At 40.8% G+C, this 23,864-nt stretch overlaps 1 protein-coding gene across 1 annotated transcript in view; it reads right to left on the bottom strand.

Annotated features, from left to right (window-relative positions):
- Positions 1-23,864, bottom strand: part of SYNE2 (spectrin repeat containing nuclear envelope protein 2) — a 169,725-nt gene that overhangs the window by 48,570 nt on the left and 97,291 nt on the right. Inside the window, exons 70-90 of the mRNA XM_054400423.1 lie at positions 23,244-23,369; positions 22,228-22,340; positions 21,268-21,409; positions 20,226-20,357; positions 19,482-19,634; positions 19,028-19,237; positions 17,753-17,854; positions 16,559-16,678; positions 16,189-16,389; positions 15,474-15,647; positions 14,806-14,937; positions 12,296-12,492; positions 11,479-11,611; positions 10,426-10,608; positions 9,840-9,986; positions 8,142-8,318; positions 6,272-6,427; positions 4,534-4,683; positions 2,114-2,284; positions 980-1,113; positions 469-673 (exon numbers count right to left, since the gene is read on the bottom strand). Coding sequence (XP_054256398.1) covers positions 469-673; positions 980-1,113; positions 2,114-2,284; positions 4,534-4,683; positions 6,272-6,427; positions 8,142-8,318; positions 9,840-9,986; positions 10,426-10,608; positions 11,479-11,611; positions 12,296-12,492; positions 14,806-14,937; positions 15,474-15,647; positions 16,189-16,389; positions 16,559-16,678; positions 17,753-17,854; positions 19,028-19,237; positions 19,482-19,634; positions 20,226-20,357; positions 21,268-21,409; positions 22,228-22,340; positions 23,244-23,369 — 3,258 coding nt within the window. The remainder of the gene's footprint in view (positions 1-468; positions 674-979; positions 1,114-2,113; positions 2,285-4,533; positions 4,684-6,271; positions 6,428-8,141; positions 8,319-9,839; positions 9,987-10,425; positions 10,609-11,478; positions 11,612-12,295; positions 12,493-14,805; positions 14,938-15,473; positions 15,648-16,188; positions 16,390-16,558; positions 16,679-17,752; positions 17,855-19,027; positions 19,238-19,481; positions 19,635-20,225; positions 20,358-21,267; positions 21,410-22,227; positions 22,341-23,243; positions 23,370-23,864) is intronic.

Below are 23,864 nucleotides of genomic sequence, written 5' to 3' on the forward strand. Positions count from 1 at the left end.
ACTTAAGTACCAAACCCAAATAACACAAATTTAAAGACTTTAGAAGACATCAAGGTGGCCCTATATTCTGGAAAACTGGTCTTTTCCCTACAGCTATTGTAGATATTATCTATAGTAGATATTATTATAGTAGATATTATCTCTTCTCCCAAACAGCATCCCATAAAGTAAATAATTTTGTCTAATGATTTCTTCCCTGATTCTTTGTATAGAGCAGAAAGAGGCAGAGACAGAATATGATTGCTCCCTTCTGCTCTCTTCTCATCCTATGCAACTCTGGTTTGGGCTCAGGATCTGGGCAAAGTATTTAAAGGAAATACAAAGATGCCTGTTAGTGGATAAACCTCACAGATTTTACATCTTCTACTAACAGGATTTAGGGGAGGAGAGGGGGAGAAAGTGTCCTTTCCATTTGTTTCTCAAAAAAAATTCTGGTTTGTTCTAAGCAGCAGAAACATATTCATGTACCTTTATATCCTGTATCCTCTGCTTCAGGGTTTCTATCATATTATCCTCAGGCATGCGAGCATCTAAGAGATGAGTGCACTGCTCTTGGCACTGTTGTAACTTGGCTGCTGCCTCATTGCATAAAGTATCAAAGGGCTCCCAAAGCTGCAGAGTCACTTGTGCTGCCCGCAACTGATCTGTGATGTCTTCATTTACTGAGTTCCACCTGCCAACATATCAAAGCATAAAAGCATTTTCCTAGCAGATTCTCCTCCAGAATATGATTTATTCTAGGATTCCTCTGGGAGTTTCTATGTATTCATACCCATGTTACTGAAAGCCCACTAGCATAGCACCATTTTGTGCTCTGTGAGCCATCAAAAAAAGCTAGTAGCAGCTGCTCCTCAGACAGCTACCCTGAGAAAGGTGAGTTGTTTTAATACAGATTTTCAAATCTGACAGACCTCAAGTCTTGCCTCAGCACATTTCTTTCTGAAATACTAATAACTGGGGCTCTTTTTCACAAGCTTACCTATCATGAGCCCTCATGCACTTCTGATCAATGATGTCTGCAAAAGATGGGGAGCAGTGCTTCTTCAGGTTACTGGCTGCAGCCTGGAGCTTGGCCCAACATTCTTCACCATTCTCCGATTCATCTTGAAGGGACTGCAAAAGGGATCATTGCAATTAGTTGTGACCATAAATGACCCAAGTATAGGTTCCCCTGTACAGAAAGATAAGGATAGGGTATCAAGAATGGCACAGATTTGCAGCACATTGAAATGCTTGTGAAAAATGTAATGCCTGATCCTAAAAACTGTACATGGAAAGTGGCTTTACTGCAAATAATGGTTAACGCAGCTTGTGTCGTGGACTGGTACAGTGGCTGAGACACAGTACCCTAAGGGGAGTGTGACCCTAAGAGGCACTGACTTCACCAGTTTTCTGCCAGGTCTCCTTCATTTCTGCAGTGAGTCTCAGCAGTGATGCACAGGCATCTCCTTCCAGGTTATCCTACAGCCTTATAGCAGGGCATTTCCCTCGGAACCGCAAACAAACCACCAAATTTCCTTTTGAGCAATAAGCTGAGAACCAACATTTTTCACCTGAATGGTGAGAGTAACCTTGAGGCAAACACACAGCAATGACATTTGAAGCTGTACCTTCAGCCAGTCTTCCTGTTGCCCATGTGGACTAGGCATGAACTGAGTAGACATTAGTGTAAGGGATGTCGGTGGAGTGCACAAGTGTATCTGGACACCCAGGTACAAGGGAGTCTGAGGAGCTGGTGCTTCATATGGGGATGCCTTCCAGCATGGGAGAAGACTAAAATGTCAAGGGATCTTTGCAACCCAAAAATGGAGGTTCTGCTAGCCTGGGACATGTTGTAGCAGCTGACCTGTGCTTCTGTCCTGAACTCTGGTATCTAAGTTGCACCCAAGTTGAGCTGATGTGTTAAATAAAGAACAAAATCTAGAAATAGTCCTCCCTGCATCTGGAGGTGAAAATTAAAAGAAAATACTCTACTTCAACAGCACTATAATAAAGAGGAAATTGATTATATAACCTTTTCTGTCTTCTTTTTCAGGAGAGTTTGATCAATTGTTTATTTGTTTAAAGGCACAGAAAGAAGTACAGAAGCAAGAGACAACTTCAGTAGATTTACCTGGAGAGTTTTGATCTGTTTTTTCAAATATTCCAGTGACAGCACAGAAGGTTTGCACTGGTTTACACAGTACAAATATCTTGTTGTCTTCAGGCTGACATCTGTGTAAGCTTCATCATATACTTTCCACTGCTCCATTATTGACTGCACTGAGGTCTTTAACTGTGCAACCTGAAAACAAACCACTTTGATTACATATTTCTTTGGTAGTTCTGACATATAAATTACATTTAAGTTGATTTTAAAAACTAAGCTCAATGCTCACTCCGTGACAATCTACAAGAATTTCAGAAGCTGGAGTACTTTCCTACTTGGTAAGGAATTGTGCAGGCTTCAGACCAAGCCACAGACAGTATTTAGAGTGAGGTACAAGAATTTGCTGGAAATAAGAATGTCACCAGAGTTCAAGGTAGCACTATTTTGTCAGCCACAACTCCAGAGGACACCCCAAAAAGCAAAAAAAAAAAAACTGAAATAATGAACTTCTTATTCTTTGCTGCCAAAGCCAACCTGAAGTGGGAGGAAGCTGAGTGCATTAATCTTCTTAGGAAGCAGATAGTTTGATCCAGAGACCAAGTTTCCTTATAATGAAAATTCTAACAGAAATTATTCTGTATGGAAGACAGCACTGCAAGACTCTGGAGAGTTATCATCCATTGTGCTCTAACAATGCAGGCTCACTGGAATTACTTCAGGATTCTCATATAAAATTAAAGGAGGGATGTGCTCCTTGTTTTCTCTGCCTTTTGCATCCATTTGCCACATACCCCAAGACACTGCAAACTCACAGTCCTGCTCCAGGGGGGTTTGTCATTCTATAGTTCTCTAGCAGGGAGGTACCTCAGGCATGCCGTAAGTTAGACAAAACAGGCACCCACTTTACTATCTATTTTTGGTCATGCCAGTACCAGCTGCTTTGAGAAGAGAATGAAAACAGGCAAACAAGCAGACAAGTCTCCAGGGCACTTTCAAAGTCATATGCCCAAGTTCTGTTCTGACTCTGCATACAAGGGAAGACGAAAACTTTTCTACAGCCATTGACTCCAAACAGACTGCACAGATCACTGGATCCTAACATCCCAGTTCCCAGCACACATGGGTTGATGGATTAATCATCCCTAGTCTCATCTGAATCATGGTCTAGGTGGGAGGAATCTCTAATTGCTTTTTGTAGCCTGCAGCTAATTACTGCCCACACAAGGAAGATGTAAAGACATCGTGCTTGGGAAATTTCTGTAGGTCACAGGCTTTTTGTCTTGAGATCAGCCTCTGGACAACACAATCAAGGTATCACATTTACTTAGCCCTACATGTGAAATCACAACCTGGCTCTGGAAAGAAAGCTGCACTTGGTGTTTCACTGCACTTTCAGATAACTAGGCTGTAAGAACATTCTGCAGTTTGCAAGTTCAATACTTAAGTTATAAAAATACTAAAATTAACATGACCTGTGGGGACTTCCAAAAGGAAAAAAAAAAAAAAAAACACTAAACTGCCAATCCTGCCTATTAATACCCTCAGCTCTACAGCAGAAGGAAAAGCTTTCATCACATACACACCCAAAAATTTCTCTGCTTTCTTGGTAAGAGACAGTCCTATCATTGCTCTTGAAACCTGAACCAAGAAGCAGAAGGCTCATCCTGGACTGATACCTCATCTGGAAGCGTTCAACCACAAGCTTTCACAAAGTTTTGAGAACAAATGTAAGGCATTTATAAAAGAAAGCATGAGGGACTCTTTAACTGTAAACATGATCACTGCACCACCTCTAATTTTCTATGATATGTGGCTATTTATTATCACAAATTTTAATCATAAATGTACTCATTATTATACCTCCTGTGCAGATCAATTACATCTAGATAAAAAAGATCCATTCCAAGTATAAAAATAATCTAACTGTAAATACAAACTGATGGGGAATCAGTTTGCAGGGGGGGGGCAATCTGCCAGTTTCTCCATGAATCATTGAAAGCCATCCAGGCATGTGAATGAAAGAGGAACTGGGAGATGGCGTAAGAACAGGGCAGGAGTAGGCAGCTTCCACCAGTGTACCACAGGGGAGAAAGACCAGGGTAAGAGAGAGAAACAGATTCAGTAAGAAAGTTTAAGATTTCTGTTTTCAGCTTCACAGAAATATAGCAGTGCTATTTCTTTATTTTCTGAAACTGCACATGGGTATCTGTCCCTCCTCTCCTTGTATACAAACTTCTTTGAGATTGGACTTTTTTTCTCTCTTAACCCTGGAAATCAATTAATTTACACTATGGTAAAGACTTATAAGAAAATTCTTAGAAAGGTTAAGAGCAAGGAATGCTTTGCATCTTTTTTTGTACCAGCTTCTGTCATCCTATTGAAGATAATTAATAAAACTAGTGCTACAGAGGTGAAGGAAATGTGAATGCAAACAAAGCTTTTACCTGGCTTACAATGCTGTCCATCATTTCACATAGCTCAGGTATCCTGAGAGACAGAGCTTCTGGGGTTTGGTCTGCACTGCCATTGAAAGCCAAACTCTGTTTGAGTTCATCAAGTGTTTTGGACTTAGTTGAGAGTTGATTTTCTAGCTCCTAAGTGTAAAAAAAGAAAACCAAACCAACAAACAAAAGGAAGATAAATAAGATCTTTTAATGAAAAAAAAAAAACTTCTCTGTAAGGAGCTTAGATAAACATTCCTTCTTTATAACCAGTTCTGTGCAGTTTTCTGCCATGCAACAGCACCACCATTTCAAAATGATATAAAACAACTGCTTTACAGGAACTCAAAATGACAGTGGCTGCTTTGGTCTCCTACAGGTAGAGTTAGAATCAATCCATTTACTGTCAGCACAAGCACTGGACATCATTCTTGGTAAGGAAATCATCAGGAGCTAGTTCCTCAGCCACTGTGCAGCATTATCTGTACCTGTCCAGATGCAAAAAGTTTTTCTACTAATGCAGCTGAACTTTTCCTTGAGCAGGCTGGGTTCCTTAGCATTTGGGTCCTCCTTTGCTCCAGCAGATCAACATAGGATTTAGATTGAATAGGAAGTGATGAGGGTCCCTGACATCCTAACAACTTCTACTAAGTTATTTGCAGCTTGTCCTCTTAGTCAGAGGCTTCTCCCATGGGAGAATCTCACTAAAATCAATGGAGATGCCTGTGAGAATAACTTCCCCCTAACACAATCAGCAAGATGATAAGAAAGTCTTGACATGCTGAAGAAAGCTCAGCAATAAGTTCTTTACAACATGCACACAACAGGTTGTAACACTTTCCTATATTACACTTAAAGTGATGACTTTTTACCATCCATTTACTGTCCCCCAAAACATTTTCACATTTGGACCTACTTTTTATTGTGTAAATTAATGTTAATGAAACATTTTAGCCACCTGCATCCTGGCATGGTATCTTGCTGGTCCCTCAGTATGTTTCAGAGCACTTCAGAGAGACAAGTAACTCAGAATGTATCAGAGCACCCTAGGCAATAAAAGCAACCTACTACAAAAGAGAGACTTGTAACCATGGCAATGACAGAATAAAAATTCCATGATAAAAAATAGAGAGGGAATGATAAAATGAATGAAAACAATAGACTGTCAGAGTAACAGGAGTCAATTATTATCTGGCTGCACCTGTACTAATTGTGAGGGAGCTGATGCCTACAAAAACAAAACAAAAACAAAGGACCTCTAGAGTATTAAGGCTGGTGCACAGAGACTACACTGTAGGACAGAAGCAGAGAGAGCTGCTATTTTCCCAGACAGGACTGTGTAATTTCCACAACACGTCTGCCATGGAGCTCTTCAAACTAATGGAATTGATAGATTTTGCTGAACTGAGAACTACTTCTTTTGGAGGCATCTCAGAATAGTATCTGCAATATTGCTGCACAACACTCCAAATACCACAGAACAACAGCAGATCCATCCTTCAGTTGGAGATTAAAAAACAACCACCAAACCATAAAACAGCAATTCACATTAGAAGGGGATTTGGCTCATTATCACATGAACCTAACATGCTTTAATTAAAGTTACACTGCAATGTTCTTCTAGGAAATGGCAACTTCCTTTACACTTTTTTCTGTTAAAATCTGGACACTTCTTTAGTCTGGATTCAGCGAAGTGCTAAATATATTTTTTTACAATAATATCACACAGAAAATGCTTTACCTTGCAATCATCTAATGTGTTCTGTGCAGAGATCAGACTTGCTGGGGTTTGCAAAGATTTTAGTCGATCTCTCTGAGCTTCCAGCCAGTTGTACAGAGTCTGTGCTTTGTTCTCATTTTCAGTGATATCCTCCAAGAGGTGTTCCAGGTCTTGTACCTGAAAGTTGCAGAACAATTTAAACCTAGAGGCGGGCAGAAAAAGGGCTCCCCCTCCTATGACAAAATTTGAGACTACAATATTTACATTGAAAACACTATTTAAATATTTTGAAAGGAAAATCTAAAAAGTTTTATTGGCTCCTTAGGATCTGACCTTCTTCCCTGTGTATAAAACATGACACTGTGGGCTCAAGTTGGCAGCATGTAGACCTGAGAAGTTGGGACAAATTCATATGGTGTCTGGAAACATCATTCTCCCTAAAACCCACCCTAACAAAGTTACTAGTAAGCAAAGGACCTCAAGTCTCCTATCTTCAGTCTTGGCCTCAAGGATCCATTAAATCCTGGAATGCACATTCTTGAAAATGGTCAGAAAATATAGCTTCCTCCCCAAAACTGGAATTTTACACTGTGCAGGACTGCAGAATTATTTTTTTATTTATGAAAATGTTTCTGGAAAGCTTTCGGAGTCAGAAAATTTTGAGAACTTCCTGTTTGATCAGCATTCTTTATATCTGTATTCAGGGAGGGCAACTCCTCCCAAAGCCCTGTAAATTTGAGAGAGAATGAGAATGAAAGAGGAAGGTGCTGGTAGAAGGATTAATTTTAGCAGCCTCATGCTTGCATTTTGGGATGCTAACCTTCTCTTGGTCTCTTCCACATCACGTGAGTCACACTAGCTTTTCTGGGCACTGGGGCCCACGAGCAGCAGCATTTAATTCTGGATGCATGGATTATTTCTAGCCTCAGTAGCATAAGCAATTCTGAGGAACTGTTTGTGCCAGATTTTCTATAGAGCAGCAGGTGTGTTGGTATAGTTAGCCCACATGTAGAATTTGCCTATCAACTACTGATCCTCAAAGCATTCCATTGGGAAGGCATATTTAATTACTGCAGGAGGAGGACACAACACAGAGCAACCCATTCCCAGTGACCAAGGGGGACTGGAGCAGGGCTGGGAAACAATCCCTGCTGTGCCTTTTCCAGTAGTTTTGTATAGGACTGTCAATACTACTTAATTACTTCTTTGGCAAATTCAACTGCTGCAACATGAAAATGGGTGGGAGCTTAATATATACTTACTTCTCATCCCCATCATATGGTATGTGGATGGGCTGTTTGCTTTTTTGGTGTTGTGTTTGCTGAGCAAGGCCTGTCTGCTTGTACCAAGCAGTGTAGCACCTCATCCTTCCACAAGCTATCCAGTGTTTTCTACCACTAAGTTTTAGATGCTCCAGCCTTCACAGCACCCCAAAGCTTTAACAGATTTCACTAACAGGTCCCCCTGCAGACACTATCCTGAATTCTTCCTTTTTCTGTTTTCTGAAGACAAGTTTTTGTTGAAATGTCACTGACTGTATTTTCTACATACAAGGAATCTTATTTTTTTCACCTAATACAGTCAATGAGGGTAAATCTCATGAAAAGCAGATTTGGTCTGTCTTCTCTCCCAGCAAGTTACAGGACAGTTTACACTCCCAAACTGTGCTGAGGTTTGTATGTTTGCCCACTGCTTTGTAGCTGATGTGCTACTAGACTGTCCATGAGACAGCAGATTGGACAGACAGCAGAAAGTGCAGGGATTATGTCAAAAAGCACTGTGTCAAACAGTGTTTTCAGACTCAGGGTGAAAGGCTGCTTGCAAGATACAGGGCACTGGCACAGGCAAGATCAGAGTTGTGAGAGAGAAAGCAACGAGAACTCAATCAAACCTTTCTGTTCAGAGATGCCTGCAACCTGTGCCACTGCAAGTTCATCTCTCCAAGACACTCAGCAAACTCTGTCCTTTCATACCGCTTGCTTTCCACATCACAAGTGCTCATCTGCAAGAGTGACTGGTTAACAAAATCCACCATCCACTGTTTAAAGTTCATTTCCATCATATATTCCTGGATGAAAAAAATAAAAAAAGTAAAACAATTATTTTGGCAGTACATTCCTGGCTGATTCTGAACCATGACCTGGCTCTAGGAATAGTTCTCAATTTTTCCCATTCTATAATTGTGTAGCTATTTCTATCCACTGAAACTGTTGCAGAAAGTCACTATTATTACATAGGTAGCTCAAGGTAATAACAGGCTAGAGCTGGAATAAAGAATACAGCCTAGGGGTACCAGACCTATTGTCCATTGGACAATGCCATCACACTGCCATGGTTCCAGATACAGCTATGACTGAGGCCTTCCCACTCTCCTGCAATTCACAGCTAAATGCAGACAAGAGCTTGTGCTCCTTTACCAAAATATCTGGTATCAGAATGGAGTATCAGAATATCTAGGGGGAAGAAGTGTGTTCCAGCACTAGCATTCTTGCCCAGGGACAATGAGACCCCTGTAAGGAAATGCCTTTTTATTTGAAATGGTATTAGAAGAGGGGAAGAATGGGCTCCTCAACTGTATCTAGTAGCACCCAGAAAAAAGACACCAGGGAATATCACAGTAGAAGTAATGAAGCCATAGCTGTTTCCTTGTAGCAATTTGTGACCCTTATCCTGGCTTTATTCTCACCATACACATCCCCACATTGCTGACAAGTGCAAAAGACACATCTACCAAGTGATCTTCACATCTGTAAAAGGCTAAAAAGGGCACCTCCCCTACAAGTTCTAACTGCCAGATCCAACTGATACAGACCAAAGTGTTATCTACCTGCCATACTAAGGCACTTTGAAAAAGTGCTGATAGTGCCACTTGCTTTATGTGCAGTACCAAAGTGCCTGAGAACTGCAGCTGTAGGATAAGAACTGTCATCCTGTCTGAGCCCAGCACACAGCTTGGTAGCTCTGCAAGGGCAGAGCAAAGTTAAGTTCTGCAAGGTCCTGAGGCTGGGCTCCCTGGCATCTGTGGATATATAAGCATGGCTTGAATCCTTCCTGTGGCTGGGCCAAGCAGCCTCTGTCAGTGGTGTTTTAGCATCTGAAAAGAGCTAAGAGTCTGCTGCAGCCTCTCTCTCTGCAGGGATGTTCATCGTGTTCTTCTGGCACATCATCTCTTTTGAAGAAACATATTCTGAAGAAACCCCTGTTCTCTACCTAAATGGATCCTGGCTATGGAGCTCCATTAATGAGGTAATCCTTAATGAAAAGACAGATGAAAACAGCACGAACTTAGAGTCTGTCTTCCTAAGGAGGCAAAGCTGAACACATTTTAGAATTTAAATGTAAGAGAGAGGGAACAAGAGAGGTGTGACAGCATGAGGAAAGGAGATTATAGTGCAGTAGACAGTAGCTGTACTGCAGTACAGGCAATGTCTTGTGAGGTATGGAAGCCAAAGGTTTTTATAAAGAAAGATGTTAAAACACATTTGAGACTGTTTGAGGAACCCTCCCAAGAGCAAGGTAAAGGATATGACAGTGCCTGAGAGCTGTTTCCATTTTTGTTACAGCCAAACATCTTGCAGAAGGCCTTTACCTTGTACTTCTGAAGGAGGTTTCTGACTTGGGCAGCACTACATTGTGAGTTTATTGGTTCCTCATGTCCCTGCTGTTGCTCCACGTGGTCCAGCCAGGTCATTAGCTCAGCAATGGCTTCCCGCGATGAAAGTTTTTCCATCTGAAGCTGGGGGTAGAGCACATAATGAATCCTCTACACTTTACTTGTTAGAAGTATTACAAGGAAGGTGACATTTTTATTTGTAGAAAGGCTCAGGCACTATAACTGCAATTACCAGGGTATGAACTTGAAAGTGAGCCCTGTGCTCAAGAAACGTATGTGAATGAAATCAAGAAAAGTTTGAGAATTCAGAAATTTGTAATAAAATTCTTTCCAATTGTAGCAGCCTTGCATATAAAACTGTAAAGGTGACAGATACGTGCAAAAAAAAGCCCAGGAAGAACACTTAAGAAGAATAATTAAAGAAGGGTAATTAATCTGGAAGCAAGACAGACAGATAATCAGGAAAAAAGTGCTTTGAGGGCCTCATGGAGCAGCCAACTGAATCCAAACAGCAACATGTAAAAGTCATTCTTTAGCTTGAACTGAGAGAGTTTCTCCTCACCTGGTGAAGCTTTTCTTGGATGGCTGGCAGCTGTGTAATCAGTTCTCCCCATTTTTGCTCAAACTTTGCCAAAGATGACCTAAGTGCTGCAGTATCAGCTTGCTTCACATGAAAGAGCTGGTTGGCAGTGCTCACCACAGATGACTTCAGTGAAGATTTTTCATCAACTTCCTTAGAGAATGACTGAGGTGCATGGAAGAAATTTAAAACAAGGTAAATATATATATAAATACTTAAATAAAGAAGGCAAATCAGGTTTTCTGTTACAGGATGAACTATCCCAAACAACAGATTTTAGCCAGATAAGAAAATTCAGATGTGTTCTCGTGGCAGGTAAGGCCTTCTGATGCCAAGCCTGACACAATGCTGAATGTCATTTTGTTGCTTCAGAGGAACTGGGAATATCTTAATCCTCGTTTCACAGAGGTCCAAGAAGCAAATCCAATCCTCAGGTCTCTGGCTGGCTCATACTCTTCAGTTTAACCTTCACAATGCTTTGCTTTCACACTTTACAAGACTTCCTCTGTCGGGTCTTACACTGGGGCTAAGCCTCCTGGCTAGTCATACAAGGGGATCACAGCACCAGAAGGGCAGCCAAAGCTGTGAAATGCAGTTCAGTGTGTTACTCTCATCAGACTTTAGCTTTCCATCTTCATAGCCCTGCTGTCTTCAGCCCTGTTCCCTGAGTCTACCACCCCAGATTCAGTCAGCCACTGGCCCATCAGCTTGGTTGAACTGCCATATCATCCTATTAGACTGTAGGTGCCTAAGAGATTCCGGCTGGGCTGGGATGTGTTGCAGTTTAGAGCTCATTACTAGAGGATTCCATTACAATTTATGCACTCTGGCAGGCCCTGCAATTAGAAGGAAGGTCTTTGGTGACCTGCCACCCTCACAGTTCACCACAGAGATAATAGGATGGCTTTAGGGCACACAGCCATTCAGTGCTGGGCAGTTTCTGGCTTATAGCAAATACAAAATCCACTTGAAAGGACCATTTTTCACTGGAAGTTACAATGTCTTATATCTAAGGGTGTGAGGAGAAATACTTACAAATAAGCTGTTGATGTTATCCCTGATGGTGGGAAGATCTTGCAACACGTTGAGAGACTGCTCCTTCCAAAAATTCATTCTCTGCTGGGCAGAATCCAGCCATTTAATTAATTCCTCTGAGTCTCTTTTGTAGCTACAAGGAGGAAACAAAGCACACATACATCTCCTAGATGAGTCTAGGATACATTTCTCACCCTCCAAGTTGTCCTCCTCTCTCTAAGCAGGCATGTGCTATTCTGGCACCTGTCATGCTACAGAATCCTGTAGAATCATGGCTACAGCATGGATTGATGTGCAACACAGCTGTTCTTCAGGAGGTACCCACAAGACTGTTCCCATCAGCTCTTTCCAGCTGATCAGGTGTTCCTGAAAGCATCCTCTTTCTATAGTCACCCAGCAGTTGTCAAGACTGCATGGGTGAAAAGCGCTTTGTTGAATGGAGGTCCAAACCACCAGAGGAGACATACACTTCAAGATACAGTGCAGAATACACAGCAGAGGTCAATACCAACAAACAATGGCATGCTTTCTCCACACTATGGGTCCAGCCAGCCTGACCTTAGAACACACAGACCACAGGTAAGGAGATCTGAGCTTGGTATATCAGCTGGGGGACTGGGCTCTAGAGCCTCAAATCATCTCCTCTTGACTCCCAGGATTTCACTTTTGATCACCACTGCTTTTTTTCCCTTCTCATTTTTAAGTTCAAGAAGGTATATTATTCATTAATTCACTGTCATATTTCAAAAACACATCAACAGAAGATCAGTAACTATTTTGAGCTGATATCTCTGATGGCTTTCTACATTATACCCACCTGACCAGGAGTTTGAGTAATGTCTGAAGTCGGTGTAGCTCATGGCCAACTTTTTTGGTTAATGACAGCCACTGTTCTTCCAGCTTCCCAATCTGGCTTCTTATTTCTGGAGAGCTGACAACAGTCAGCAGTTTCTTTCCTTCTTTCACCAGCTGGTAAAGCCTGGCATGCTTTTCATCAACACTGGTTTTGATTTTCTATCAGGGTATGGGAAGTTTGCAAAACAATGATATTATAAAAACCTGAAAACAGCTAGCAAAACATGTATCATTTGTTCTAAGTGCCTCATTTCACATTTCCTCCATCGTGTATTTTATTTTCCAAATGTAAGAAATTTGTACTTCATTACATGCAAAAAATGGATGCAGGGTAATTTTTTTGTTTTTTTTTTTCTTTTGGATGGATCAAGACATATCTCAATATAATTTCATGCATTATCACAATGACTGCGTTGTCACAGAATCACAGAAATATTCAGGTTGGAAAAGACCCTCAGGATCACCAAGTCGAACTGATAACCCTATTCTACAAGATTCACCCCTAAATCATATTCCTAAGCACCACAGCCAAACAGCCCTTAAACACATCCAGGGTTGGTGACTCAATCACCTCCCTGGGCAGCCCATTCCAATGCCTGACAACTCTTTCAATGAAAAAAATATTCCTAATGTCCAGTCTAAACCCACCCAGTCACAGCTTGAGGCCATTCCCTCTTGTTCTATCACTAACTACCTGGGAGAAGAGACCAGCTCCAGCCTTTCTACAATGTCCCTTCAGGTATTTGTAGACAGCAATGAGGTCTCTCCTCAGCCTCCTCTTTTTCAAACTAAATAGCCCCAGCTCCTTCAGTCACTCTTTATAAGGTTTATTCTCCAGCCCTTCACCTGCTTTGTTGCCCTCCTCTGCACTCAGTCCAGCACCTCCACCTGTCTCTTGTATTGAGGTGCCCAAAACTGGACACAATACTCAAGGTGTGGCCTCACCACAAAGGGACAATCACCTCCCTACTCCTGCTGGCCACAGCATTTCTAATACAAGCCAGGATGCCACTGGCTTTCTTGGCCACTGGCACACGCTGCTTAGGCTTTTTTTGACCCATGTAAACCTCAAGAAGTTGACAAACACTCTCTTATCAGGTCTGGCTGCACTGTCCAAGCACATGACTGTCCCCATGAGAAAGTTATTTCCCTCTTGTTCTGAGAGGGGCTTCAGGCTCTGTTCTATTTCAAAAACAGTTACCATTGTTTTGAAGGAAGTTGTTGGGATAATTATTCAATGCTCCGGCCATGAAACTGAAACTCCAGTGCTGGGACCACCCCCAAAATCATCTTCTAAGGCTTTACTACTTTGTTTGAGATGTCTTTAAAGACAAGTAAGAGACTGAAGAGTAAAAAGCAAGCTAAGAACTTAAAAAAATGTAGGAAACTAGGCAATTTCACACTCAATGGCTATTCAAAAATTGCATATTTCCTGTCTCAATGATACAGGCATCAAAAGTATGAGAGTGTCACTACATAAACATTTACTGTTGTTTCAAAAGCTATACTTTACAAATACTGCTTTACCAGAATTTGCTGGGTATGTCCAATTTCTTTCATGCAATCAAACAGATTTAATCACAGTAGTCCTTTTAGCCTTTATAGTTGATGAATCTAAATACCACACTGGACTCAATATAAACCCAAAGACTCATTAATTCAAAAAATTTCTAATAGAGCAGGTCCTCTGAAGACTGAGAAAGGTAGACCTGTGAGGAATGCAGAGCACTTCCTGAAGTTATATTACTCAGTTTACTATTTCTTCTTAAAATTAAAAGCAAAACAAAACAAAACAAAAAAAAAACAATAAAAGATGCTTTCATAGCCTTATGTTTAAATATGTTTAAAACATAGATAAAATGTCTCAAATTGCAGTTTGAGGTTCTACATGACAGTGTAGCTCTGTGATCAGAGACGCAGCTGGGAACAAACCAAGAGCCTATTTGTCATTCTATACAAAAGGCAAATTCTCTTTGGACAGATAAAAATCAGGACATCTCATTCTGAATTCTCAGGATTTCAAAAGGATCTGGTAAGCTTGTAGACTTTCTGTTGCAAACAGGGGTGCAGGTATTTGAGTATATATTCAGATATTTCCTTATGTTTTCCATCATGGCAAGAATCTTGTTCCCGAATTAGAGAGAAGGAGCTCTGTGTTCACTCCAAAGCTCCCTGCTGTCCTAGTGATCCATGCAGCTTGCATACCATCTTCTCACAAATATGTGCATTTAAAGACCAAATGCTAAAGTAGGGATAGTCATTACTCCCTTTCAAATGAACTTGTAGCCTCTGGCTGAAATTAGCAGCCTGATTGTCTGCTACTTTAAAAGGCAAGCTGTCATCTTACATCCAAACACAGACAAGGACGCGAAGGAAACAGTGCCCTTAACACTGTCTTCTCTTCACATTCCAACTAATCCAGCTCTACAGATCCGTGAGGAGAACCAACCAGAGAGACAGACATAGAAATACCTCTAGAAGCGCAATCCTTTCCATTAGTCTTTCTTCTGTTTCTTCAACCAAATTAACAGAAGGCAATGCAGAGGTAAGTGACTCTAACTCCTTGTTGAAAACGAAGCATTCATCATCAAATTCCATCCACTCCTGAAGAATACATTGGATCATTAACAAAACACACATCTGTCTACATTTCTGCTACACCAAACTGAGGTTGTAATGCTTTTTGTAGCATCAGTAGCTCTTGCTTCAATGCCACAGAAAATAAGTGAATAATATGGAAATATTGAAGTGAGACGTGATTTCACCACAGATTAAGTATTTAATTCTCCCATATTGTCAAGGTTTCCTAAAGAGTGTTTTAAGATCAATTTTTAGATTTTACTTTAAAGCAATGCTAGTATTTTTGTGCCTTAAAAGACACTCCAAAATTACTGCAGCAAGTCATGAAGTCCCACCCATGTCAGAGAAAAGGGTGGAACTGTACACTTTCAGAGGGTTTCAAGGAAAAAAGAAACTGGTTTACTGACACACGTAGAACAAGTAATAAACTGTTGCTGTCCGATAAATACAAAAGGTCAACTGCTAGCCAAAGAATAACTGGTGTGGAAAGGGCTCCCATAGACATAGCTCTTTTCCTTCTTCCCTTCAGCTTTTATTTGGGGTTTCCTTTGACCCATTACCTTTAGCAGGCTCTCTAAGTGTATACCATACTGGCAGGCATTCTGCTCCAGCAACTTGACTTCATTCACCAGCTCTTTCCAGAATTCCTCTTTCTTTTGTAGGATAGAGGGATTTACTTTCTTGGAAAATGCTTGCATGAAATCCATGTGGGTCATGAGGTTGTGGAAAAAGTCCTGAAAAAAAAAAAAAAGAAAACTAACAACAAGTCAAAGTTTGATTTTTAGGAGAGGTTACACACCCAACAGAGCAGAAGTATGAAGACAACTGAGAAGACTCCCTTAGAAGAGCAGTCAGTTTCAGGGTCTCTCATACCTGGAGTCAAGAATCTTCTACCCAAATTCTTCATCACCCCAAGACGAGCAGTTACTACTAATTTTACAGTTAGAATATTTTCAGTTGTGAGGGACCTACAGTGACAAGCTAGTCCAACTGCCTGAACGCTCCAGGGCTGACCAGAAGTTTAAGCATGTAAGGGAATTGTCCAAATGACTCTTAAACACTGACAGACTTGGAGCATCAGCCACCACTCTAGAAAGCCTGTTCCAGTGTATGACCATCCCCTCCGTAAAGAAATGCTTCTTAATGTCCAGTATAAATCTCCTCTATTTTCATTTCTAAAGTTAGTTATTCTTCTCTAACACTGGAGAGAAACCAGTCACAAAATGGTGTTCCTGCTATGCTGATCTGAGTAGAGCTGTGATAAGCATCTGATACCTTGTGATTTTCCAAGTGAGACTGTAGAGCTGCTCTGCTTCTTGTTAACTGTTTTGGATCTTGTGCAATCTTCTCTCGTCCAATAGCTACCAGCTCTGCAAATCCATGAAGTAAGTCCTCATACTGGCTCTCACTGATGGAAGGAGAGTTCAGTTCCACATACTTTGCTTTCAGAATGCCCCACATGTCATCCAAAATATCCTACAATGTAAACACAGTTTAGTGATTCATGAAGGATAGAAATGAATCCTACAAACCCACACACATTCCCAGAATGTGAAATAACCATCAGCCTTTGGATGCTAAGAATACCTTGCTTAGAGAAGATTCAAACCTTGCTGAGAAAGTAAAAACTGTACTGTGCTCTTACCTCTAACTTATAAACTTCCTGGATTAAGGTGACAGGTAATTGAAATCTTTCCCCATGCTCTCTCAGTTTTGCTACTTGGTTTTCTAAGTTTTGCAGCTCCAAAGCACAGGCATCAGTTTTCTGAATTAAGGACAAAAAAAGAAGCTGTTAGGACAAGTTCTGTTCCAGTAAACATTATCACTAGTAGCACAGCAGGTCCAAGGGCTGGATCTCTGTTTGCTGTGCTAGCACTTCATAAGCTCACAATGAAACCCTTTCTAAACTAAACTAAGTTTCTAACCTAACTAGACAAGACTGTCCATGACCCAGCTTCACATGGCACAGCCAGGAAGGGAATTCAGGTCTTGTGTCTCAGTCCAACATTCAACATGCATTTCAGTTTACTAATACATGAGCAGCCAGTAGAAGGAATCACAGATGCAGAAAACACCACTTTTTCTTACAGGTTAGACAGACTTAAACAGGGATGGATTGAGACCAGTACTCTCTGAAGGAAGAGAAGCTATGTACTTCTGGCTTTACTTTTCCAAGAGGTGTTCACATGTTACAGAATATATCCAAGGTAGTAGTCCCTGCTAAGGCATTCAGCAGTTCTGACCATAGCTTTCAGCATGCCTGTGAACAAGGTTATGAGCCTGTAACAGTTTGGAACACCTTCTTTGATTCTCCAACAAGTAGGTAGATGGCAAATAACCCTTCTGGGGAGGATATGCAGTCTAATAATTTTTACTTCTCAGCTAATCCATATGAAGCTTGAGGAGAAGAGTTTAGCTGGTCAAATGCTATATAATGAGGTGCTCATAAGTGCTGAATGAGTAGATAGATCTAAACAATGGACTTTATTCCCACAAAAAAAAAAAAAAAGTTAGTTTTGCATATAAAAAGGCATAATGTGTGAAGTGCTGTACTTGGTGTAGCTCTTTTTCTTTCCTGCCATAGTGTGGGGTGTATTTGCTCCAAGAGGTTATGGAGAGACTGGTTCTTCCAATCCAACTACTAAAATGACTTAAATTTGACTATGTATAGAGGTGTATTAAAGGACGGTAGCAAATACTGAACTCTCTCCTTCCCTTATCCTTAAAACCTAAGTGAGACTCAAACATTAGAGAATGTGAAACTCAAAAGATTGCAGAAAACTGAAAACAACAGCTAATGCTGAGAGTTTTTCCTGTCATTTCCTTCAAATGAAATCACCTGAAGTTGTTCAGGAACATTATGTCCACATATCCCACTCAAGCATTGTTGCAGAGTAGCTTTTTTCTCAGTTAACTGATCATAGAGCAGCCTGGTTTCATTCTGCAAATGAAACAAACATCAGAAGTATATCATATGTCAGGAATATAGTAATCACCAGACAAAATTACACAGCAAACAAAATGGTTACCTTTTACAGACAAAGCACTTTGTTTCTCTTAAAAAGTAATAGGAAAAGAGGCAACAAAACAAAGAATGTGCATTATGGGCTTGAATCAATGGAGAGAAGAATTCTGTACTGTGTAGTGAAAGAAAGTAGGTGGCTTGGTCACAATGATCCTCTGCCACTCTAAAAATTCCTGAAACTTACAGAGATGAAAATTCTTCTTTTCTAAAAATGAGAAAATGAGCCCACTGCTGGCATCTGATGGATTCTGCTTAAGTGCAACAGTGCAAGACTAGTCCTGCCAGTGTTTCGAGAAAATATCACAGTGTTCTTCAGAGGAACTGGTTTATTACTCAGCAGTAAAGAGCTAGGCTGATTTGCAGATGATGAACACACTGGAGTTTTAATGGACATCACAAACTATATTTCAAAGGCCAGGCATTTCTTTCAGTCTAAATACCTGATCTGAATATTTTCCAGTAGATTTACATTTACCAGATTCTAGTAGATTAGGCAAGAGAAAAGTTTCTCACTATTTGCTTTTCCAAAATAGAACCAAAAAAACCCCATGCAAATTTGCAAAACTATGGCTTCTGCTACTGTAGCATAAAAACTAAAGGAACAGTAAATACAAAGGGTTAAATCAACCTCCATTACATAGCTAAAACTAGCCCAGTTCCAGACATGGCACCAAAAGTGAAGAAGCTTGCCTATCCTGAGTCCATGCAGCAGCAGGATGAATATAGGAAACCCTCCTTAGCCTAATCCCTACACACACAAACTTGCTATAGCCTGTAGCTCAGCATGCATGGGATCCCAGGTTACTTCCATCAATTCTGCATGCAAATTTTCTGCTGTGATCAAGCCCTCTAAGGTAGTCAGCACTGCAAACAGAACTGTAAAACAGCAAAAATTTGCTTCTTGGGAGGCCAAGACAATTTTTAGTACAGAAAAAAAAAAAACAACACCAAACCCAAACAAAAACCAAAACAACAAAAACCAAAGAAGAAAGCCCTTTAAAGATTGCTCATCTGTAACCCAAATGCATTAACACCAAAAAATGTAAGAGATGCTGTGAAACAAGGTGTGTGTTTGTGGCAATGGAGTACCTGGTAATTGCTATTATGATCCAACCCAGCTTTCATGGAGTTGCTCATTGAAGCAGCGGCAGCTTGAGTTTGTTCCAGCCGTGCCTGCAAGTTGTTAAAGCACTCACAGAACACATCTGTGCTCCCACCAGCACAGCTAATAGATTTTAGAAGATCATCCTTTTTATTACTCAGATCAGCATGAAGTTTTCGCAGCTCCACAGAAAGAGTCTAAATGGTTGGAAAAAAAGATGACATGGGTGAAAATGGTCTCTGTCCATTGTAAAAGGCAGCAGGACTTAGTTTGAAAATTGTTAAAAGCAACAGGCACAAATCCGTGCAACACCAAATAGTTTGGTGGTGTTGCTCCTGACTAATACCAGCAAAACAGAGAGGAAATACCAGGCCATATATATTCTGTTGTAACAGAAATAAACTGGGATTTCTCCTTTTCCAGATGCTTTAGGGCAGTTACCTCATAAAGAGCCTGTTGCACAGCTGCCTCTTCAGTGGAAAGGACTGAGGTGTTTAACATCTCCTCCATGTTATTCAAACATCGGCTAATTGCCAGAAGCAGCTCAAACAATTTTCTGTCCAAATTGGAAGAGACTTCCTCTGCCACGTTATCCTGGGTAAAGGCAAGTCAGAAGTTTTCAGTACTTTCATTCAAGGCATGTCTAAGATTTCTTCACTTATATAAGGTCAGAGGTTCAGCCAGCTAATAATAAGATGGAATTAGTGAAATATTGAAGGACAGACTTGGAAGAAACCATTAAATGCATGTGATGTTCAGAGCTGTCAAGGCCAAAGCTGAGACAACGACCCTTTATGTATTAGGAATGGCTGTTGTCTCAGAGGTCACTAATCTAATCTGTTTTATTATCTAATGAGTACAAAACAATTTGTCTTGGTAGGTCCAATACTGCAGATTTACTGAAATCGTTCACAGGCTGCTTGCTTTATACAGTTTGAGAAGCTTTACCCACAGGGGCAAATTTTTGGATTCGGGTAGCAAAAATATCATACCTGAAACTTGCAATGTTTCCTCTCAAAATCCTAAGCTTACTTCTACCTTATAGTCCGTATCTGATGTAAAAGCTACATTACAATGAATGCCATCTGCAGTAATTATTATTGTCTATGCTCACCAGTGCCCAAACAGTGTCTTGTGTCTAGAACCCCTGGTAATTTTTGCAGTGCTAGGACATGCCACTTTTACCTGTGCATGCACCACATTTGCTTCTTGGCTTAGGTCTCCCAGCTGGACAGTGTAAGTTTTCAGTTCTTCCACAGTTGGGGTTCCTGCACTAGCGAATGTGCCTCGAGGCAGAACATTCATCTTCGTCGTAATCTAACATTTGGAAAAAGAAGGCTGCAATTAAGCGGACAGCTCAGATGAGACAGGATTATGGGCAACTAGATAACACTCCTCAAAAAGCATTAAAATGAAAGTTTCAAGGCATTACTATAAAAAATGTGGATAGCAGGGTTCCTTTCATACTGGCAGAAATCAGTTGGCCAGACTATGACCTGATGGCAGATTGACTCTCTAAGGGCTACAAGTTGTAGTTTGTGTCAAGGCAGCCCTGCTGCCCACTGCTGTGTAGGTCTTGCCTGAAAGAGAGCTGACATTTGTCTTTTTACATGACTGATATTCTTCCATGTAATGCGGTTAATTTCAGACAAGATGAAATCTAGCCGTTCTAATTGAATGCAGCGTTTTACTGCTTGAACAACACTGTAATTAACAGTTTTGTTCAAGCAGCAAAAAGCTGCATTCTGTTCAGAATACATAGTGTGCTCTTGTTGCAAGCCAAACTCTGCTTTTGCTATGCAATAAAGAGAGAACACAATGGTGAATAGCACAACAAAATTTATGCCAGAAATATTTTGACTGAAATGTTCTCACTTGCAAGAACAGACTTAAACCACATCCACAACAAACAGCTGGGAGCTTGCTGGCTAACTCTTAGTTCTCATGAAAGAATTAAGCAGATAACATCTGGTCTGAACGTTAACTACAAGGATCCACACTATGCTTAGTAGTCACTGCTTCACAGACATTATTTACCTCTAAGTAAAATTAAAAGACAATCACGTAAACACTACGCAGTAACAATCTCTCCTGGAGAGCGCTTGCACAGGTTTCAGCTATCTGATGAAGAGTCATGATACAATAATGCAGAAAGATACACACTAATTGCTATCTTTACCACAACCAACTGCCTGCAGAAGGAGCGTTTTACCGAAATTAAACAGACCTGAGGTTCCACAAGCTGGCAGAGAGGAGACTTCATCTTTGATGACAGCTCTTGTTGTAAATACTGCCATTTATTACCCATTTGATCCTTTGGAGCTAAGGTGGGATCAGCCTGCTTGTTCTTTGCATCAGATTCTCCATTGCTGTATTGAGAAAACATTTTCAGAATGGCAAATACTGAAGCAGAATAAGCAAAATTAGATTTATAAGACTTCTTGTATAAGATAAGTTCCTATTGCTCCTGCTCCGAAACCAGAGTGAAAACTTTAACACTTTTTTGGACTTTTCCCCCCATGAAACATGCTAGGGTGCTGCAGGCAGCCTCCATCTTTGAAATTACAATATATGGAACAGAGTCCTATAGCACATCTTGGTTTCATGTGTGATTCCAATGCCCACTTTTGAAAGAATCACAGAATTATTGAGACTGGAATAGGCCTCCGAAATCAAGTCCAGCCTATGACCCAACACCACCACACTGACAAGGCCATGTCACTAAGTGCCACATCCAATCTTTCTTTAAACACCTCCAGGGACGGTGACTCCACCACCGCCCCGGGCAGTTCATTCCAGTGTCTAATTACCCTTATTGTGAGGAAGTGCTTCCTAACATCCTGCCTTTAAATCTGGCTGGGTAGCTCTCTGCATTTGTACTGCAAAGGCTGTGAATAGAGATGCCCAACTTGTTTCCAGATGGGTCTGCTTTAGCTTATGGCAGGTGTCAATCCTGCCTGATGTCAAGACTGACTCTAAACACTGGAGTCATCCCAATATCACAGGAGCTGCCACATAAATGAGATTCCATTTCTCTAGACTGTTGATAGCACAGATCTCCTCCCAGCTTCTGCAGTTTTTCTTCTACAGGCACACATCTACACAGAACCAGTAGTGCCACCACAAAGTTTCAGCAGGCTTAGGCAGTTTTACACCATTGAATCTGGTAAGTGATGTTATTTTGTACCTTGAGTCCAATTTCTGCATTATGCTGTCTTCAAACTGTGGCTGCATTTTTTCTACACATGACTCAATGAAGTCAAGGAGGCTTTTCTGATCAGCTGCTTTTGCTTTCAGATCCTGCACACAGAGAACAGTTGTGAGCACTACTAATCTCAAATTATGTGATTTTCCAATCACATTTTATATTCATTTAGCTAAAAAAAAAAAAAGAGAGAACACATCTACCAGAAAAAAATGTAGTTTCTGTGTAAACAAGAGTTGACCAAACAATCTGTTTTCTGAAAACATACATTTTTAAGGAACATGATTTCTGCCTAAGTTTTAAAAGCAAAAACCACCAGCCAGAAACAAATTATGCACACTTGGAAATTGTAAGGCCTGCAACTGCCATGCATATACAGAGAAAAAGGCAAGCAAAAATAGCAATTTTCTCCAATATGAGGCTGAGTTCCATTAGTTAAAAAGAGCATCAAGTGAAAAGGAAGCAATTTTAGCAGCTCAGGCAGGATCATTTTCTCCAACTCTTTTCTAATACTGTGAAAAGAGAAAAAGCTGATTTTTAGTTAGCAAAACAGTAGTCTACAGAGCACAGAACATCACAGGATTTTTTTTAATTATTCTGTTAACAAAAACCTTAAAGTCATTGTGAGTTAGCCCATGGGAAAACATCCACAAAGCTTTAGCTTCAAATGCATTTTCAAAAGCAATGTCAGTATATAGATTCAGATTTCATACTGCAATAACGCTATAAAGATAGGAGATATGCCATCTGAATCATTATGATACAAGGAAAGTATCAGGTTCCATCCAGCTTTGTAGCATTACTAAAATCTCTTGGACACGAGATTTTAGAAGTGTGGCCTTTCTCCATCCTGACAAACTGGAGGAGAGGGGTGGCTGAAACCTACCCTTGAAAGACTTGATTCTACAGTGAAAATTGCAGGAGGTAATAAACACCGCTGTCCCTCACACCCACAGAGGATGCAGAGCAGCCTGGCTCCTGGATGGTAGGAGAATTACCTGGGGATGCTGGAAACCGTTGTGCCACATGAGTGGCTGTTCAGCAAGGGCAAGCTGGGGTGTGCTGGAGCCATTGGAGTGTAGGATCTCAAGAGGCTCTGGGTCAATCCCCTCTCTGTTAGGAATCTGTAAAGAGAGACCCATTCTGAGAAGGCTTCCAGACTTGAGAACAGAACCCACAAGTGCAGTTTAGGGAAATGGCAGAAGTTAAATTGTCTCAGATTTACCACACATAGATTGAACAGTGTATGAAACAGTTGCTATTCTTGCAAAGGTTTCTGTCTAGTTCCATTTACTGAAAGTTTGGTCCGTTTCTTTCCCTCACAGTTACAAAGCTTGCTTTACTTTTCCTGCTAGCAGATTAATTGATACTATGCAGATTAATTCATGCTCACCCTCCACTCTTATTGTTTGATCAAATTGTAGGGATGTGCAATTTATGCTTATAAATTTGCTCATGCATATGGATTTTCATCTGTTTGTGCTCACAGAAATACTTCAACAGGAGTCTTTAGCAGAGCTAATTCTCTCCTGGGCCATGCAGGTTTCCTTTTAGACTGTGCTCCTCCAGCACCAGCGAGACGGCAGCTGCTCTTACATGAACACACCAGGCAGACTTCT

The sequence above is a fragment of the Indicator indicator genome, chromosome 4 (genome assembly GCF_027791375.1).
Source record: "Indicator indicator isolate 239-I01 chromosome 4, UM_Iind_1.1, whole genome shotgun sequence".
Taxonomy (NCBI): domain Eukaryota; kingdom Metazoa; phylum Chordata; class Aves; order Piciformes; family Indicatoridae; genus Indicator; species Indicator indicator.